Raw genomic sequence first — 20,737 nt, 5'->3', positions numbered from 1 at the left:
ACTGTAGTTCTCTCAGCAGTGACCCCAAATTAATTATATTACGATTCTTTTCTGTGTAGTCACATAATCTCTTGCCCCATCTTTACATGTATTCATGGGTACAACTTTAGGCAGGTCACACTCTGCTTGCATAAAAAACAACTCATACGATCCACGCGTTTGCCGCTAGTTGTACTCGACTCGTGGACGCCGCCATGACAGCTACCGGAGGGTAACGGATGACTCAATACGGCACTAAAAATGGACTACTTTCGCTTGCTGTGCGCAGGCATCGCATGACGTAATGCGACCGTATTTGGTCATTCGGAAAACTGAACCCAGCGGAATGTTGAAACCGCCACACCGGTGAGCCCCCACGTCAAAGCTATTCGAATGCACCGGGGCAGACCGGGGTCGACCTCGACCAAGGGAAGCTAAACGAAAGCACCCAATGGGTGCGTTCGTTTAGCTTCCCTTTGTCGACCCCGTAGTGCTCACTCGGGTGAGCCCCTGACAAGAGCTATAATCGAACGATCACACTCGCCCTCTCCTGTGACGGCATGCACCTCAGGTCACCCCCAAGTGACCCACTCCACAAGCAGGGCACTGGGGGCTGACCCGGGTGAGCCCCGTTAAAGCTATTCGAACGAACCGGGGCAGACCAAGGTCAACCTAGGGAAGCTAAACGAACGCACCCAATGTACATTGTCAAAAGAGAGAGAGAGAGAGAGAAAATAACAGATTCTAACTAACCGGGAAATCTCGGTGGTCTTTGCATGCTTTTGAATTGCAGATGTATTGGGTTCGAATCCTACTCGAGTAGTAGGCCTATGATTGGGAATTTTGCAAATACCACACCGGGAAGTTTGAAGTAGGGGCCTTCTGAGTACAGTCGTTACCACTCGGTGTGAATGGTAAACCAAATAATATTCAGCTGATTATTGTCAGAAAGTTGTTTCGGAATTCAATGTATGAAATTATTGTCAACGTCAACTAGGTCTTTCTGCACGTTCACTCGCTTCCCAGGTTCGTAAACCTGGGTGTAATCCCTGGATAATACCTTGTTGACGTTATCAAGCCACCATTTTAGAGCATAAATTACTGATCAAGAAACAATGGCGCAAAAGAACATCTTCCTTTTATTAGTAATGTTACGTCTGACCCGAACCAAACAAAGATAAGTGACAAACATACTTATCTCTCTTTGTAAAAGAGTGAAAAAGCACTCTTTGAAGAGCCATATGAGGGACAACTCTTTTTCGAGTGGTCTTCCACTCTTTAAGATTGAAGTTTGCATCTTTTAAGAGTGACTTTTCACCTGTCCTGAAGTTAAACCCCTCCTAAAGAGTGAACATCACTCTTTTTAAAGAGCTATTCGAGGGACAACTCGAAATGTTAAGAGTAGTGTTTTTCACTCTTTTACATTTAGAGAGAGAGAGGAAAGCCACTGTTGGCCATGGCTATAGATTATGTCTCAGTTATGCACCGACACGTTTAATCAGGAGGTCACAAGTTCGAGTTCCGCTATGGTCAAGTTCTTTGTTCAACCCCCAAATAATAAAACAAACTTGATATTTTGTCAAATTGTTTCGCTGTTTTATGTGTTTATTATCATATAACAATAAAAGTAATAGTTCGGACAAACAATACTTAGCAAATTAATAAGTAATCATCATTGATTAGACATGTGTGTTTCCGGGTCTTCTTATTTGTGTTTATATCCCGACAAAAAAAACACCTTAGTAAAATAATCATCATATAATTTGGTTTGCGGTAACACCATCTGTGCATCTACTTGCCAGGTAGAGTTTGTTTGGTTTAGAGAACTGTCTTGCTTTATTCTACTACCGCGGAGTAGATTGTTCGGGTTTGTCCGAGAGACTTCTCAGTTTTACTCCGCGGTAGTATGATAAAGCATAGAGCAAGGACCAAGCAAGACAGTTCTCTAAGAACAACTCTACCTGGCAAGTAGATACACACATGGTGTTACCGCAAACCAAATATATTTTGATACCTCACCATGCAATGCCTCAAATCCTATATAAATAATCATCATTAACTATAATGTTGTTTAATGTTTAGGCTACAACAAGCTATTCCTTTTTACTAATTTTTTTTGTATCCTGACAAAAGATTAGCGGTCCAGTAATAATTTCTTCTTGTACAGATTTAAGTAGGCTAGGCATACCCATCTTATATAAAGAACTCCTGCAATTCCAAGCACAGACAAATGCCGAAAAATGACGAGGCCGACGAAGCAGGAGCCTAAATGGTAATGACACAATTTACTGCCTGCTTTAACGGCAAGGAATGAAGTGTGCGAACCTCGGCGTCTGGGTGCACGACCTTCTCATGTTTCTTTAATGCACGCTGACTTTGCAAGCGCTTATTGCACGTCAAACATTTATAAGGAACTGCAAACATGCGTCTTGGGTTGTTACTTACACGAACACCGGAGCTTACGTTGCTTTGTGTGCTACTTTGTGCTTTGGCTGCAGATGTGGACTGCCCAAGTGTCTGATAAATTGATGTTAACTGTTTCAGTGTTCTTTCTACATCATGAGTTGATGGGTTGAACAATGGTTGATCAACTTCTATCAACTGTTCTTTTTGTCCATCGCCTAACTCCCAAATGTTTCTATCGTGTATCCTTTGATGCCGTTCTAAGTTACTCTTGTGACTGCTTGCATACGAGCATACTTTGCAAGTAAAGGCTTTAACGCCACTGTGAACACTCATGTGACGTTTGAGCAAAGCTTTCCTACAGAAGACGCGCCTGCATGTCGTACATGAGTATCCCTGCTTGTGTTGATGACGAACATGATGTCTCAGTTCAGACTTACTCTTGAAAATCTCACCGCAGCATTCAATGTGTTTATTAGGACTGTGCATTGCCTTATAATGGCGTACTAGGTTCGAACGTCTTTTGCTCGTGTAGGAGCACTCCTGGCATACCAACACCGGCATTTCAGTTTCAATGTTGCATGGTCGAAACACTTTGGAAAATTGACTGCCCGACGCTTGGTGAATCTGTTCTTCCATCAGCATCTGAGGATCCATACCTTTGTTACACAGTGAGTTGAAAGGTAACCAACTACACACCTGGCGACGATCTGGAGACCCACATATCAAGGAGGCACCTGAAGAAAGAATACCAATAATAGCATCATGATGTCAACGTTTTCAACTGTTGTTATGGGGGAACTTCTGGTCAATTAAAACTGTAGGCTGCATTTGCATGAAGCTATTCTTCAGCGCCGTTTGCTAATAATTGTAAGATAATCTGACGTGGATTAAAGAACATTTTAATTTGTTTTGCAGTGTGAAACAATGACTCTTAGAAAAGCGAACTGAAGACAAGGAATGACTTTTCAGGTTAAAGGCAGTGGACACTATTGGTAATTGTCAAAGACTAGTCTTCACAGTTGGTGTATCTCAACATATGCATAAAATAACAAACCTGTGAAAATTTGAGCTCAATCGGTCATCGAACTTGCGAGATAATAATGAAAGAAAAAACACCCTTATAACACGAAGTTGTGTGTGTTTAGATGGTTGATTTCGAGACCTCAAGTTCTAAATCTGAGGTCTCGAAATCAAATTTGTGGAAAATTACTTCTTTCTCGAAAACTATGGCACTTCAGAGGGAGCCGTTTCTCACAATGTTTTATACTATCAACCTCTCCCCATCACTCGCCACTAAGAAAGGTTTTATTCTAATAGTTATTTTGAGTTATTACCAATAGTGTCCACTGCCTTTAAGATGCGGGATAGGAAAACCACAAAGATTTTTTTTCCAGGGAAAACCTAGTCTGAAAACCCGATCAATGTAGTGCCATGCCCCGGTGTGATTCTAACGGGGTCATATAGGCGAGCAAGGTTACCACTACACTAACCCAAAATGGTTTATAATCGACGGGAACTTAAAGGTGAATTAACAAAAGGAAGACAAAAAAGCAATTTCATGTGAATTCGTGGCGAAGGATGAGCAATAGTAATACACTGCTTGGAAGGTTTTTTTTGTGTGAACATTTCGCCTGAAACATCGAGTTATGAACCTGCCTCTGTTCGGCATTTGCTACGATCGATAAACGCTCGGCTTAAAACAAAACTAATTTTGTTAAATAATATTCCCACCGCAATTGTTTTAAAAAATAAATAAAGATATGCTGATATGCTATAACAAGTTGCTGCTATGCCAACAAATTGATTAGTCCTCACTGTGTACTAAGATGTTGATGAACTTACCCTGTGCAGTTATTGGTGATAGTACGTCCATTGTGGTATCACTCAATGACTTGAAACTACTCTAACTCACTTATTTTTTTGAAGATGACCACGATCATTCAAGAGTGTGTCTTAGTATGTAGGCAGGGGCTAGCAGTTGTACCTCATGTCGACTATTAGGGGGGTATACTGACCATGGCGAGGAAGCTTACTGAGTCCCACCCTGCCGGCCTAACTCAATGGACCATTAGTTCTTGGTAGCCTATGGGTAAACACCCCTTTATTATTAGAATAAAAGAATTTGAAAAAAATGTCAACCTTTGAGCAAAAATGGCCATCGGTATTCAATGGCCGCCACGCTTGGTTGTCTATTATTGTCGTTTATCGGGATGAGAAGGGTGGATAAATTGGAAATATCTTTGATATGCTGATCAAGGACAATGGAATCGGCATTAGTTTGAGAAATGAAAACTTTGTAATTGAGTAAATGGTTCATTGCTACTGATCTGACCCCTCTCTTTTCAACCTTCAAACGAGTTTGTCCCCCCCCCCCCAAAAAAAAGGGGAGGTCAATTATTCTGCATTATATCGATATGTGTCAATTGAATGCATTTATTTATTTATTTATTTAAAGTGTTTTTATTATTTTTGCTGATATTTGGAAACGAAAAGACTCATTGCTACCATGGATTAATGGAACACATTGCCTGGGATCGGTCGAGTTGGTCTTTGAAAAGCGTTTGTAACCGTTTGTTATAAAATGCATATGATTAGAAAGATATTTTAAAAGTAGAATATAATGATCCACACAAGTATCACTCGAAATTGCGTGGTTTTCCTTTTACCTCGTCGCCTAACACGTTCGGCCATTTATGGGAGTCACTGTTCCATTGTGACAGATTTGCCCAATAAAACTTGTGTCTTAGGTCTGGTGATGATATGGATGAAACGCCGTCTGAGCATTATATATAATGCAGAAACAATATGGATATAACGAAGCTATAACTGAGTTGCTTTTTAGGTACAATAACCATGATAGCAGCAGAATAGGTGCACCATAGCTTGAAATAGGCATTAAATTCTAACATCTGAGAGGAGGGAACATCACCCCTCAGATTCACTAGATTGCACCAGAGAGCATCTACGGGCTAAAAGAATTTCCGGGCCCTAAAGCGGGCCCCGGAACTCCACGCCGTAAATGTTATGTGTCCCCCCCCCCCCCCCCCCCCCGTTTCAAGACGGATTGACGCCCCTGTATCCTTCGCGTCTGAAATTGACAGTATAGTGGATTATGTCAATATGATGAAGCAGTCAAAGTGCAATTTGGCGAGAGAAGCAGTCTGGTTCGATGCCCGAGGAACGAAGTTTCTTTGGAGTGATTTTTATTGCCGTGCTTTCCCATGTAGTCCCGTGTGTTATGTGCCGAAATCACAACTTATTACCGGCTGTGATTCGAACCCTATACACGACTTTGCCATTCTAAAGAATACAATGGCCACCGAGATTTGCCGGTGGCAGTTCGAATCTGGGGCGGTTTTTCCCTCTTTTCCCCCTTTTTTTTTGGGGGGGGGATGTACATGTCTAATGGACAGTGACTCTTGACGTTCAGTCATTATCTGAGTGGTCACTGTGTGTGTAATACGTGAGAGCAATCAGGGGAGACGGTGACAACATAATAAAACCTTGAACAAAACACGGAATCCAACGAACTTCTCATCCGTCGCAGCTTCCCGGTGACCCGACCCTGATCAGTGATACGTGACACACTAAAGCTCGGGGGTTGGGTGCATATGGCCCCACCTTTTCATTATAGGAAACACGCACCGTCTAAGAACAGTGAAAAAGATAGCCCTGTGTCTAATTGATAAATAAACAAGAGAAGTGGTTGACTTGTCTCATTTTGAACCAGAACACTGGAACATCATTATGTATTCGTTTGGTTTAAACGAATTGATATTATTGAAACAGTCTGGTTAGTATAGGAGCCTTCATCTATAACTAATTGTAGTATGATAACTTCTCAGTTTTTCTTTGTGTTTAATGTAAGCTATAGGCTTATTTTTTTATATTTATGGACGATGATGTAAGATATCAAAGTGGGAATTCTGTCCTATGGGAGTAACTTCCCCAATATTATATATTTAAAATCTATAATAGATTGCATCCAAATGAATAGGGGCCTGGTCTATATGTTATGCTACGTGTCTATTACGTCGGAGGGTGCTCGCCATTCATCCTGTACCGAATGTGTACGTTTGAAAAATTTGCTGACGAACTCAGGGAGCATAATAATTGTCATACCTGTACATAGTAGCCCTCAAAAAGGACCCGATATCTTCTGGCACTTCAAAGATAAAACCTAGAGGCATGCCTGGACACATTGCATAGTATACTTTTCTGATCTAGCCATTTTGGTGTTGTGTCATATTATGCTTTTCTTGTAAGATTCTGTGACCTCAGAATGGTTGTGTAAATGTTGTTATTTGACACAGAGCATGTCTGTACCTCACTGAGAAAGCTCCAATCCTAACCAGTGAGCTTTGGATGGATATCATAAAGCTTTAAGGGCCATTCATAAATTGTACTGGGATATTCTTTTATCTCTGGTTAGGTTCATCTTGGGGAAAGTTTGCATGATCTAGGGGGAGGTGACGAATCAGTGAGGTTCTGTGTTTCTACCCGCCGGAAGAGTCCTCGTCGTCAGTATACGCATAATTTCATAGAGCTCCTTTTTGCTTAGCAGAATTGTTACAGTAATAACAATATTTTTCCGGCTTAGAGCAGCTCTAAGTAATTGGTAGTCAGTAATCCACTAATAGGTTTCCAATGTCACTCACCGCCATTATATTCTAAAAACTCTCCCTATTTTTAATAAGAATTTTTTTGGAGGGGATACTCATATGACTGATGACCCTGGAATTACGCGCAACCAGTTGGGCCATGAGGGGAGCACTGACGCCTTGATGTCCGCAACAACCACTCCAGGAGACCCAGAAGGTGACTTACAAACTACAGCTTTAGCTTTGCAGTAATAATGGTGCTGAGTCAAAAACTATTTTGTTATTTACAGTTCACAATGTCTATCTTAATCCAACGTCTGATTTACTGGTGGTAGGACTGCAAAAAGCAAATGAGAACTTTGGGCAAAGAGCCACCTTGAAAAAGTTGTGTGCCACTCTGGTTTTACCCAAGTGCATAATATAATGGCTTGCTATACGACTTCGGATTTTGGCGTCCCACTCATTATGACCGCCGACCGGTTGACTTTAGTCACTGAGCCTCGTTCTCGTGCGAGAGGTCCCTGAGCACTCGCGCCAACTAGCAAACTTGCCAGAACCTTCATAATTATCGTATACTGCATGAAAACACCCGGAGTGGCTTTTTAAACCGACAGTCAGAAATGTACGGTAGCTATTGTTATTGCACTAATAAAAGGACTCTCACGGGATTGGGACTTGAGTCAAGTCTACCGACTGACGTGACCGCCGAGCGGAAAAACTTGGGCTGTCCGAGGGAGGGCGCCCTTAAACACATAGCCACATGAAAAAGTGAACCACACAAAGTTGGTTCAGGATGTGACAAAATGGCAGGAAAACAAGGCCAAGGAAGGGGTTTGCTGGTGGTGAGTAATTTGATTTAAACTATTTTAACATTTCGCATTAATGAATTAAAATAACACCGTTAGCAATTTTCAACTCTCACCCGATCCTGGTCAAGTCAACCATCAACACAGTTACAAGAACGGGTCGGGGCGGTATTTTTTTTTAATAAACTATAAAGGAAGTTGCCAAAGAAAACGCATCAGGTGTGTGTTGGTTGTTATCATCATAAACACATGTAATTGTATCCTCCACTGTCCTGTTTTTTTCAAGGCATTATGGCTTTTTCTTTGAATTGGAAAAATAATAATGGAACGCCATACTCCTAGCACTATGCGGTTTCGTTTTGCTATCGTCTCCCGTAACCTCGCGACAATAACGTGTCTGCTTTTTCTGGTTCTTTTATAAAGTTTTAATTTAATTTTGTGAACGAAATTTTAGTTTTTTCTTTGTTTCTCGCCAAAATTAGACTCTATGTGTCCTTTGAACTCTCATTGGCCCTTTGGGCGACAGAAAATCACCTCCGCAATCTCAAAAATTGTTAAATCGTAGTTCCCAGACGCATGTTTTGTTTTGGATTGGCAGCATATTGCGCCGCAGCACCTTGTAAACCATATTACATGGTGCTAAGGATAAGGTCTTGTATCTCAATACCTGCCGCATTGGCAAAAGGCGCGTTATAAATACGGTTATTATTATTTTCAGGAGAAGAATGCCATCGGTTGTTTGTCGGGCATTTATTGCACTCATTAGACTCGTAATTTTTAAAAAATCAAGACTCAAGAAGCCAGCACCAGCAGAGCAGTCATTTCCTACCTCCAGAGTCCATGGTCACAGTGCAACCCAGAACAGTAACTTGGGGCGGGGCTCTGTACTCATTTTGAACAATTTTGTCATTTCCATGATGAATGAGTTCAGAGCCCCAGTTACTGGGTCTAGGTCGGAGGCGATTTTCAGCTAGTTTGTTTTCTCTTTTTTTTTTAATTCAGAATTTTTTTGCAGAGCTGGGTCTTGTGGAAATCAGAGAAAATCCCAGAAACACGTTCTAACAATTGATGAATGTTTGCCTTGGACGACCTCACAAATGTGACCATTTCTGAACAAGGAGTACACAGTTAGTCACTGTCAGTGCCCCAGAGTACTAAATGTTGAGACCAAACCAACTCTTTCAGTACACATGGTTGTACCCGCAAGTCTAATATTCATATTTTTATTTATAGTTACTCTTACTGGGGTCTAGATAGTCTAGACTTTGAGATAGTCCTACCATTGTCTAGGATGTAGATGACACCCTTATTTGGTATGGAATTGATTTGGTTGTATGAATTGACTCAATTTGAATTCAAAGAAGACCATCGTGTAATTGTTGGAATCTTCATCAGTTGTGAGATTGAGACTATTATTAAAGTGCTAGGTGTTTAGAAATATTTCCTTTTAAAAATGTTAACCATTAATTTTGAACAATGCAGGTACAGGTACTTATTTTACCCAGCCTAGTTGCCATAGCAACAAGCAGCCTTCCTTTCAACGCAACGCGTCAAGAGGAAGTACAGAAATCCTGTCAGCTGATTAATCCATCCGATGGTGAGTTAACTTTAAGATTTGCCTGCCTCAAACTAGATTAAGTCACTATTTAGTGCTTACCAACAGTTTACCAAAACCTCTTTCCTATTTTACCAAGTGTAGAAGTCTGACTTCATGGATTTTATGGACAGGTCAATGGGTGTACAATTAACCACAGGCAGCTTTTTCTGGAACAATTTGAATTGTATGAAAAAGAACCCGAAGCGCTTATCGAAAAGAGAAGTGGGTTCGACCCGGTGTTCCTGGCTGTGGCTGTTAAATGCGCTGTAACACCTGGTAAATCCTTATAGGGTGCTACATAACTATAACTGGGTCTCATAATTCTTTAAAAAACCTCTCTTTCTATAATACTATGCTTGAGTACCTTGTTGGTAAACACGTGCGCTATAGAAGATGTGACCTGTGACATCACATGTTTACAAAAAGAGCCACAGAGCCTGGACTTCCTGCAGGCACGATTTGTACACAGCCTAAGGGAAGAAACCATAAAATCTTATATTTTATGGAGACTGCACTGTCTAATTCTTATCAACTTTTGATATGATGAAAGGGGGCACATCTCAAAACTTGTCCAGCTTTTACTTCCATAATTCTTGGGTTTACGTGGAAATTATGACACAAAATGTCAACTTTCCCATACGACCTAGGTGTAGAATCTTGCCTGCCAGAATACTCAAAAAATGTACAGGGTAACACTTATTGTAAACAAAGTTCACGTGGTCTATATAAGATATTCATAAATACCTCCACAGTTTCGCTATTCCTATTGGTGGAGAGCGCATTACGTGGGTGTGTATAAACCTTTGTTTATGAACAGTAAAAAGTGTTGAAACATGGGCGTGACACGCGAGCTTGCACCTGTTCTTATAAGACGGTTTCTTCATTCCTATTGGTCGAGAGCAACGGCTGAAACAGTTGTGCCACATCACGCGATACGCGCGACGCGCACAGCATTCCCTTATAAGGAGTTGTTTACCCGAGGGCGGCGGAGGGCTTTACCATTTCATAGCTGGAGGGGTGTTGTGTTGAAAGAAATCATTGAACAATTATAATTTTTGCAATTATAATTTTTGCATTTATTTTACTTTTTGACCAAAAAGTGTTGATGTTTTTGACCGAATAGGTATTTATGAATGGGAATCAAAGTGTGTTGAATTGGTTTTCAACTAGTGGTTTTTAAGCTATCAAAAACCAGGCCTCGGCGGGTTTATTTTTATAATTTACCTCGACTTCATCTCGGTAAAATTATCAAGAACCAGGCCTCATTGGGATTAAACCACTTGTTGAAAACCTCTTCACCACACATTGATTCCCTTATTTTTAATTATTTTTACTTGTACCAATGCTCCATGGTTGTTTGAGCTTGCATAGTATTCAAGCATGAAAAACCTCCTGGTTTGCTATTGTCTTAACTCTTTGTGAAATCCAACCCAGGTATTGTATTTATAGACCCCATGCGCAATGCGCAGTGCACTTGCAGGCGTGTCTCCTCCTGTCCCCCTTTTTTGTGGTCAAAACATACTCAAAAGGATGGTACACGTGTTTACACTCGCATTGGTGAGTAAACACGTGTACCATCCTTTTGTGCACATTTTGACCCCCAAATTGAAGAGTATGAATCAAAAAGATAATTAAAAGGCACTAGACACTATTGGTATTTTATACTCAAAATAATTGTTAGCATAAAAAATTACTGGGTAACAAGCAATGGAGAGCTGTTGGTAGTATCAAACATTGTGAGAAATGGCTCCTTCTGAAATATGTAGTTTTTTTTAGAAAGAAGTTATTTTTCCTCTAAAAGTATTTGAATTTGGTTTTGAAACATCAGTATTAGATTTTGAGGTCCCAAAATCAAGCATCAAGCAACTTAGTGTGACAAGGGTGTTTTTTCTTTCATTATTATCTCGCAACTTCGACGACCAATATTGAGTTCAAATTTTCACAAGTTTGTGATTTTGTGCATATGTTGAGATACACCAAGTGAGAAGACTGGTCTTTGCCAATTACCAATACCAAAGGTGTCCAGTGTCTATATTTTCCATTAACGAATAACAATTATATCTTTTTTTTAGATTCTAAACTGGAATTCACCTCATCTCCGCTTACACCGGTCACAGTGGTAATTGACCGCTATTTTGCAATTAACTGCTCTGCCAGAAACTTTTGTGACATCAAATGGCTAAAGGACTTTTCTTTGGAGTTTCCCTTTGGGGACACACCTTGGATCCAATTGAGTGACTCCAAGGAGGAGTTACAGCTACTCAGACCTAAACATGATCAAAAGGGCAACTATACATGCATAGTAACAGATGGCAATGTGAGCATCAATCGGACTGTTGAGGTTTTCATTACAGGTTTGTTATGGAAAGCTCTTAATTATTAACCTTCTTACTTGTTAACCTTCTACCTTCTTACTTGGCATGTCAGCAGTGTTTTGGGGAATGCTTTACTAAGGGAATCAATGTGTGGTGAAGAGGTTTTCAACTAGTGGTTTAAACCCGCCGAGGCCTGGTTTTTGATAATTCTACCGAGACGAAGTCGAGGTAAATTATCAAGAACCAGGCCTCGGTGGGTTTAAACCTTTAGTTAAAAACCAATTCAACACACTTTGATTCCCATTCATAGATACCTTTTGGGTCAAAAAACATCAACACTTTTTGGTCAAAAAGTAAAATCAATGCAAAAATTATAATTGTTCAATGATTTCTTTCAACACAACACCCCTCAAGCTATGAAATGGTAAGGCCCTTGGGTAAACAACTCCTTATAAGGAGATTGCGGTGCGCGTCGTGCGTATTGCGTGATGTGGCATAACTGTTTCAGCCGTTGCTCTCAACCAATAGGAATGAAGAAACTGTCTTATAAGTACAGGTGCAAGCTCGCGTGTCATGAAACGCCTTGCACCAAGATTAGCGTGGAGTATCCGATCACAACTGGTTATAATCACTGGTCATTATCAAAGGTTTAAACACCCCCACGTGACGCGCTCTCCACCAATAGGAATAGCGAAACTCTCTGCAGTATTTATGAATAATATTTGTTTGACTGAAAAAGAAAAGAAAATAATCACGAGGGGAAAACCCGCACTAAGCCAATGAATAGTGAGTGCTTATTGCTGCATGTAACACTCATTATTTATGCATATCAAATCAACATATCCCAACAACTGTATACTGTTGGAAAGAGCATTGAATTTTCTTACACTGAGAGTAGTGGTATCATATATGTAAAAACATGCCAACAAAAACAATGGTGAATCACTCTGAAGACATTTATGTACTCTTTTTGACAGTGTGCTATGTGTACCGGTACAAACAGACTACTTGCCATCCCCAAAACACGCACCACTACTGGGGGAAAAAGCTTCCACGCTGCTGCCCCCAAACTCTGGAATAATTTACCATACAGCATCCGCCACTCTAGCTCACTAGCAGTCTTCAAAAAATCTCTCACTTGTTCAACTGATTTGTTTGCTTATTTTGTTCATTATATGCTTTTTGTTATGTTGTGTACAGCGCTGTGGTACTTTCCCCTGTTAGTTACAGCGCTTTATAAATACCTTGTATTATAATTATTATTAAACAAAGACACTGTTTGTTCATCTAAATGCACATGTTTTCTTGTACAAATTTAGTTTCCTGCATTTGAATGTTCTATGGGAAATCACGTAGGATGCAGATATGGGGGTATAGATTACATAACATAAAGATAATTATATTCATGTTTCATTTACAACATCCAGATACCCCGTGGATCTACAAGCCCATCAGTCGTCAAGCTAAAACCTGTACCAACCAAACAGCTAATATCGGACAACAAATTGAGTTCTTCTGCTGCTTCTTCAACGGAGAGAAGATTTATGACGTGAACATGACCTGGGAGAAGCAAATAGAGACGTCGCCAGGTATTCAAGAATGGAAGCCAGTTGAGTGTTTAGAGCAATCTATATATGAGGAGAAGGTTGACTACACACATATTGATAAGGACAGGTAGTTTGGATGCTGAAAGGCTTTAAGGCACTAGACACTATTGGTAATTATTCAAAGACCTGCAGTCTCCTCACTTGGTATATCTCAACATGCATAAAATAACACACCTGTGAAAAATTGAGCTCAATTGGTCGTCGCAGTTGCGAGATACATGTAACTATAAAAGAAAAAACACCCTTGTCACACGAATTTGTGTGCTTTCAGATGTTTGATTTCGAGACCTCAAAATCTAATTCTGAGGTCTCAAAATCAACATTGTGGAAAATGATTTATTTCTCGAAAACTATGTTAATCTAGAGGGAGCCGTTTCTCACAATGTTTTATATTATCTACAGCTCTCCATTGCTCATTACCAAGTAAGGTTTTATGCTGATAATTATTTTGGAGTAATTACCAATAGTGTCCACTGCCTTTTATTAATCCTAACCCGAAAAGCTGAAATAGTGAACTTGCACTTGCACCTTTTGAAGGTGGATTTTTAAAAATAATGTTATTCTTGTTTAATTTGGTGTTTACCATGTCATTGTTTTAGTTCTTCCTAATAATTTCATTTAAAGGCGTTTTTGATCATTTTTGTATGGAAAATATGCGCTATAAATGTCATTATTATCATTTTTATTATTATTATACTTGCTAGTAAATGTTTCAACCTCATGACTTAAATGATTGGGGTACTTTTTGTGACACAAAGCACAATGTCCACAGATTTACATTAAACTTACAAAGTTTGAAGATAATGATAGTAGAAAGCTTCCCTGAAAATATTACGAGCTGAGGTGCTGTAGTTTTTGAGAAATGAGTAAAACAATGTCACGGAAATAAGTGTAACATACTAAAGCAAAATTATTTATCGTGACTTCTTTAACTCATTTCTAAAAAAACTACAGCACCTCAGTAAGTAATATTTTAAGGGAATCTTTCTGCTATCATTATATTCAAACCAGATAAGTTTAATTTAAATATGTGTACATTTTGTTTTGTGTTAAAAAAAGTACCCAAATCCTTTATTGAATTAGATGAATAAGCAGAATTTGAATGTGTTTTCTCAATACAGTGGATACAACGAAATGCCTACTGCTGGAAAGCATTTGCGTATTGACGTCGTTGATCCAGAGGCATTTGGCTATTATCGTCTCGTAGCAACCTCAAGCTTTGGAAATGAAAGTACATGGGTGCTTTCTCTATCAGGTTTGTCAGATTTTGTAGTATATTGGACGGCCAGCTCTAAGGTGGTTTTAGATGCAGGCATAATTTTTGTGTAGTGCTGCAAATTTTGTTTAAAGGCAGTGGACACTATAGGTAATCACTCAAAATAATTATTAGCATAAAACCTTACTTGGTAACGAGTAATGGGGAGATACTGATAGTATAAAACATTGTGAGGAACGGCTCCCTCTGAAGTTGAGTACAATGTAGTTATCGAGAAAGAAGTACTTTCCACGAATTTGATTTTGAGACCTCAGATTTAGAATTTAAGGTCTCGAAATCAAGCATCTGAAAGCACACAAATTTACGTGACAAGGGTGTTTTTTCTTTCATTATTATCTCGCAACTTCAATGACCGATTGAGCTCAAATTTTCACAGCTTTGTTTTTTATGCGTATGTTGAAAAACACAATTGTGAAGACTAGTCTTTGACAATTACCAATAGTGTCCAGTGTCTTTAAATTGAATAACATTTTGAGCAGGTGTCGGGTCACTTTGTACCTTGACTCTTTCAGAATGGACACTATACAGGCTCTTTCACACTGTCCGAAATCTTGGGGTCGGAACCGGTTCCGAACTGGAGATGTTGTTCAACCCGTTTCACACTACAAATTTCAAACAGCCTCAGATCCAGGTAGCATGCTCTAGTCGGATTGAAAACAACCCTGGCAGGGTTGAAAATCTCAATCCGGATCGAAATTGCATTTTTCACCGTGAACTGTTATAGCCGGTTTACAGAAAGACCAGTGTGAATGTTGCTTATCTCTGATCCGTGTCGAAAAGAAGTGAGGCTGAACCAGAGAGGACCCAGGTAGGTTTCAGTGCGGTTCGAAATCGAGGTAGTATGAAAAGGCCTATAAATTTACCTTTTGAAAGGTACAAAGTGACTTTGGACACTTCGAAGCCTGGATACTTTGTACCTTCTTACAGGACACTTCATATCTTGACCCCTTTAGACCCTTGACACTATGTACCTTTTGCAGCGTACAAAGTGTCGTAAAAGTTAGCAACAAAGGAAATAAATATTGCCTCATATGAACAGTGTCAAAACAGTTTTCATCTAGATCCATGATGACAGATAGAAACATTATAGGTCATCAGAGTGGGTATCAGAAGGGGTATAGATTCTGCAGCTTTGACAATCAGATGATGGCAGCTGCAACTTTTTAGCACCAATGAACTTGTTTTGCAACAATCTGCAACCAAGGGTAAATGTCAACTCTTTTATTAAACTAGATTTGTCTGTATTTGACAGGCTTTGATTTGTAAAACCTGGGCCCAATTTCATGATTCTGCTTACCGCCAAATTTCTGCGCTAGCCTTGTAAGCGTAGAATGCCTAATAACATGGAGAAGGCACGTGCAGAAGCCAAAATTCGCCTCTAACCTGTGAAATACGCCAGCTGTAGTAAGCACAGAATTCCCTGCTTCCGTAAGCGTTGATTCTGTGCTTATGGTACGCAGAGCCATGAAATTGGGCCCTGGTTAACTCCTTGTTTGTTCTTTGTTTTTAGAGACACCGAAGGCCAACTTGACTGCTATCATCGTCATCAGTGTGTCTTCAGCATGTCTGCTTCTTATCTTAGTCTCTGGAGCCCTCACATGGCAATTCAAGAGAAAGAACATCTTATTATATGTCATGCATCATTATAGATCACTGGAAGAAGATGGTAAGAATTTTCTTAGCTTTTCCCCAAAGGCATCTTTGTAAATAGCAATTTTGATGAAACTCAAATTTAAAGTAAAAATAGCTATTACTCCATTTTCATGCAATATGCATCATTTGTGTTCATCACTGCTCATTATTTTTATTCCATGCTATAACAGCATGCAAAAGAGAAATTTAAAGGCACTGGACACTGTTGGTGACTGTCAAAGACTAGTCTTCTCTGTTGGTGTATCTCAACATAAGCACAAAATAACAAACCTGTGAAAATATGAACTCATTGGTTGTCATAAATGCGAGATAATAATGAAAAAAAAACACAAACAAAATCTAATTCTGAGGTCTTGAAATCAAATTCGTGGAAAATTACTTCTTTCTTGGCAACTACGTTACTTCAGAGGGACCTGTTTCTCACAATGTTTTATACTATCAACTACATTGCTTGTTACCAAGTTAGTTTTTATGCCAACAATTATTTTGAGTAAATACCAATAGTGTCCACTGCCTTTAAGTTTGTTCCGATAGATTTTCCTGATTCTTGCTGTTCCTATAAATGCTGCCTTTCCAGAGCAGATCTTACCGGCACACAGTCATGCTAAATTGGTCTCTCTGATCCTTTATAGTGGTGCCAAGTCCTTTTAACCACAACAAGGACTACTTGTTCTTCCACCTGCCAAATCTTACCAAGTTGTCTGGTATGGTGTTTGTAGGCTTAGTTATGAACCTTTTTCCTTCTCCTTCAAAGCTACCTATATTATAAGTTATCACACAAATGCGAGTGGAATACGGAAAAATATAGCGCTTCGGCCACGTTGGATAAGGGACGCAGACGCGGTATATTTTCCGTATTTCCACAAGCGCGTGTGATAACATATTTATCTACAAGCAAACTTGACGTGTGACATAGAACACACAAGACGCAGGTAGTGATATTAGCTGTGCAATTATAGGTTTTTATCACCACTCCATTCTGCAAATCTGATTGGAGGATTTGCGCGTACGTGAAGATAATATAAGATGTCACACAAGCGCGTGAGGAATACAGAAAAAAATAGCGCATCTGCGTTGCCGAGTTGGATATCGGATGCGCTATATTTAGTTGTTTTTCCACATACGTGCGATATCTTCAAGCAAACTTGGCGCGTGACATAGAATACACAAGATGCAGGTACTAGTTCTGCAAATCTGATTTGAGGATTAGGGCGTACTTGAAGATACAACTTTATAACACAACTATGTTCAAATGTCATTGAGATCACACATTTTCTTTGTCATACCAAAAACATCCGGATGTTTTTGTCCAAAACCTGCTCAGTTTGATCGCCGTTGAAGTCAATTTGACAGTGATCAGATGTTGTACATTGTAAACCACTAATATTATGTTGCCCCTAACTTATTTTTCTTCATGAATTTAATTAAGAAGAAAAACAAAATTACTGAATCAATAAATTCATTACTTTCATCCAGCAGTTCAAACTATGTCCATGAATACTTCATTTGTGTGGTTGGGGCCCGGGAGGTCAGGTTTAACCAGTGGGGTATAAATAGGATTTGAAACTTGCACTGATATGGACAGTGTGCGGTAACACCATGTAATGAATATCTCTCAATGGGTTGGGGTAGTTCTGAAAAGAACCCCTGGTTTCAACTCGTTGGGGTATAATTAGTACTGACTTAAATAACAAAATTAAAAAACAAGAAACAAAAATAACATGACTTCAAAAATGTTTGAGATTTGAATTCACCATGATACACCTGCAAGAGGTTCGGAAACCAAGAGCACTTAATATTATGGGGTGTCGTGGCCGAGCGGATAAGAGCACTGAACTCAAGCTGTGGTGTTTTTGTTCAGTAGAGTTCGAACCCCAGTCATGACACTTGTGTCCCCGAGCAAGACACTTTACTATAATTGCTTCTCTTCACCCAGGGGTAAATGGGTACCGGTGAGGGCAGGGCAGAGACGTGGTTGAGATGTGGCAGAGATGTGGTTGGTTTAGCTTAGTGTGCTTCATATTTGGCGGCACAGCCTGTATACTCCCCAGGGAGCTGAGATGGTTTAAGGAATGAAATGGCCCAGTGATCAGGGTAATAGTGTTGGTATAAAAAACGAATATTAATATTATTATTTTTATTACTTATAGGTGGAAAGACATATGATGCATTTATCTGCTATGCTGATGAAGATCGGCATTTTGCACTTTCTTTGCGTCAAAATCTTAAGGATGAAAGATACAACGTTTGTGTTAAAGACATTGATATTCTTGCTGCAACAAGTAAGCACAACAATTATTGGTCACCTATTAAATGCCACAAAACTGTTTGTTTGTTTGTTTGTTTGTTTGTTTGTTTGTTTGTTTGTTTGTTTGTTGTTTGTTTGTTTGTTTGTTTGTTTGTTTGTTTGTTTGTCTGTTTGTTTGTTTGTTTGTTTGTTTTCTTTTCAAGGGAACTTGGCAAAATCGCACAAGGGGAATGTACGCCAATCTCTCTCATACAATAATTGTTTATCGCCAGAATCTTATGAATTGCACAAATCAAGAAATTGTGATTCAGTAACTAGAACTAGACGACAACATTTTTTCTAGTTAATGTGAATTCAGCGGTTAGCTAGGTAGCAGTTGAACCCACAACCTTGTAATTGCAAGCAATTCCTGCAGTCTAATACAATCACAATTTTGTCATAAAACTTTATTCCAAAAAGCACAAGATATGGCCATGTTTTACAAAACCTGTTTTGAGTTTACAGTAGAACAACTACAACAATCTTGCGATGAAAGTATTTAGCTTTTCTTTTAGACATGATGTAAACTGTTTAAATTGTTCTTTCCTCATTCCCTTTCTACAGCCCTTGTTGAAGAGCTCATAGAGGCCTTGAAGGATAGTCGTCGCTGCATCCTCCTCATTTCTCCCGATTTTCTGACTGCTCAACATAGTGCTCTCCAAGTGGATGTTGCTATTGATCAAGTCATGAAGAAGCAGTTGAGGATCATTCCCATCATCTACCGGGATGTCAATGCAGCAGATTTATTAGCAATACCTGATCTGAACCGCATCTTAACAAACATTGAATCTATTACCTGGGATCCAAACAACGAAGAGACGTCTACAGAGCAGCTGCTTAGATATATGGCAACAAGACGATGGAGTGACATCGACAGCATGGAAGAGAGGAACGCCCAGGAGGATTTGTAAAACAAGTCCTACAAATGAGGCTGAGTAACTTTAAAAGCACTGGACACTATTGGTAATTACTCAAAATAGTTGTTAGCATAAAAATTGGCTTGGTAACAAGCAATGGAGAGCTGTTCATAGTATAAAGAATGTGAGAAACAGCTTCCTCTGAAGTAACGTAGTTTTTGAGAAAGAAGTAATTTCTCTCTAAAATAATTGAATTTGATATCGGACCTTAGATTTTGAGAAACCCGAAATGAAGCATCTGAAAGCACACAACTTCGTGTGACAACAAGGGTATTCTTTCTTTCATTATTATCTCGCAACTTCGACAACCAATTGAGCTCAAATTCTTCACAGGTTTGTTATTTTGTGCATATGCTGAGATACACCAAGTGAGAAGACTGGTCTTTATTTTGTGCATATGCTGAGATACACCAAGTGAGAAGACTGGTCCTTATTATTTTGTGCATATGCTGAGATACACCAAGTGAGAAGACTCAGGTCTTTGACAACTAGCCAAGGAGTCCAGTGCTATTAAAGACAAACCGTGCTGGATTTCACAAAGAGTTAGGACTAGCCCTAAGGCTAGTTCTAAGTTAGGACAAGTAACTCATCATAGCTCGAGATAAGACTGCTCTTAAGTCTTTGTGAAATCCACCCTGGTTATACAGTGTGGAGAACTATGAAGGAATCACAGATGAAAGAACAGCCTGTGCAGATCAATGTTACATGTGGTGCAAATTTGTTTTAGTGAAATTTGTTTGTGACAACATACACACAGTACTAAACAGAATCAATTTACTCAAATAGTATGATAAAGAAAACGTTATTTATTTGGTTTGCGGTAACACCATGTGTGTATCTACTTACCAGGTAGAGTTTGTTCTTAGAGAACTGTCTTGCTTAATTCTACTATCGCGGAGTAGGTTTATCAGATGTTCAGGAGACTTCTCAGTTCTGAAAAGAACTGTCCTGCTTTTTAACTACTACCTGGGTGGAAAGTATAGAAAATTTGCTGCTACTTTAGCTTATAGGATTGTAATTAACTGCACTACCGCGGAGTCAGTTCTTGTATTGGTCTCAACGTTTTTGACTAGCTTGCTCTAGTCATCATCAGGAGACTGAAGAGAAAAGAAAAAAGTGGGCTTATTTATAGGTGTTCAGAGGTTTCAGTGTAGAGTCAATCAGCGCTCTGATTTGTTCTCCTTAAAGGAGACATGTGGTTGGTTGGCTCAGGGCTATTGTGTGTCAATCAGATGTAGAGATTGTGTGAACTTGTCTCGGTAGAAGTTCCTTCTGAGATTAAAGGCAGTGGAC

The 20,737-nt window shown here is 39.4% G+C and overlaps 2 protein-coding genes across 2 annotated transcripts; one reads left to right on the top strand and one right to left on the bottom strand.

The window, feature by feature from the left end:
- Nucleotides 1-2,244: 2,244 nt before the first annotated feature.
- LOC117298679 (zinc finger protein 816-like) lies at nt 2,245-4,258 on the bottom strand. Its single transcript, XM_033781997.1, has 2 exons — nt 4,228-4,258; nt 2,245-3,119 (listed from the first exon to the last, which is right to left on the bottom strand). Exons 1-2 carry the CDS (start codon nt 4,256-4,258, stop codon nt 2,245-2,247), a joined length of 906 nt encoding a protein of 301 aa, XP_033637888.1.
- A 3,510-nt stretch (nt 4,259-7,768) lies between these two features.
- LOC117298589 (fibroblast growth factor receptor 3-like) lies at nt 7,769-19,540 on the top strand. Its single transcript, XM_033781906.1, has 8 exons — nt 7,769-7,828; nt 9,275-9,389; nt 11,462-11,743; nt 13,132-13,378; nt 14,433-14,566; nt 16,098-16,253; nt 18,391-18,522; nt 19,092-19,540. Exons 1-8 carry the CDS (start codon nt 7,790-7,792, stop codon nt 19,436-19,438), a joined length of 1,452 nt encoding a protein of 483 aa, XP_033637797.1. The 5' UTR covers nt 7,769-7,789; the 3' UTR covers nt 19,439-19,540.
- The last annotated feature ends 1,197 nt before the right edge of the window (nt 19,541-20,737 follow it).

Source organism: Asterias rubens, chromosome 13 (genome assembly GCF_902459465.1).
Source record: "Asterias rubens chromosome 13, eAstRub1.3, whole genome shotgun sequence".
NCBI lineage: Eukaryota > Metazoa > Echinodermata > Asteroidea > Forcipulatida > Asteriidae > Asterias > Asterias rubens.
Note: the sequence above shows the minus strand (reverse complement) of the source record. Positions and strands in the feature narration are given on the sequence as shown.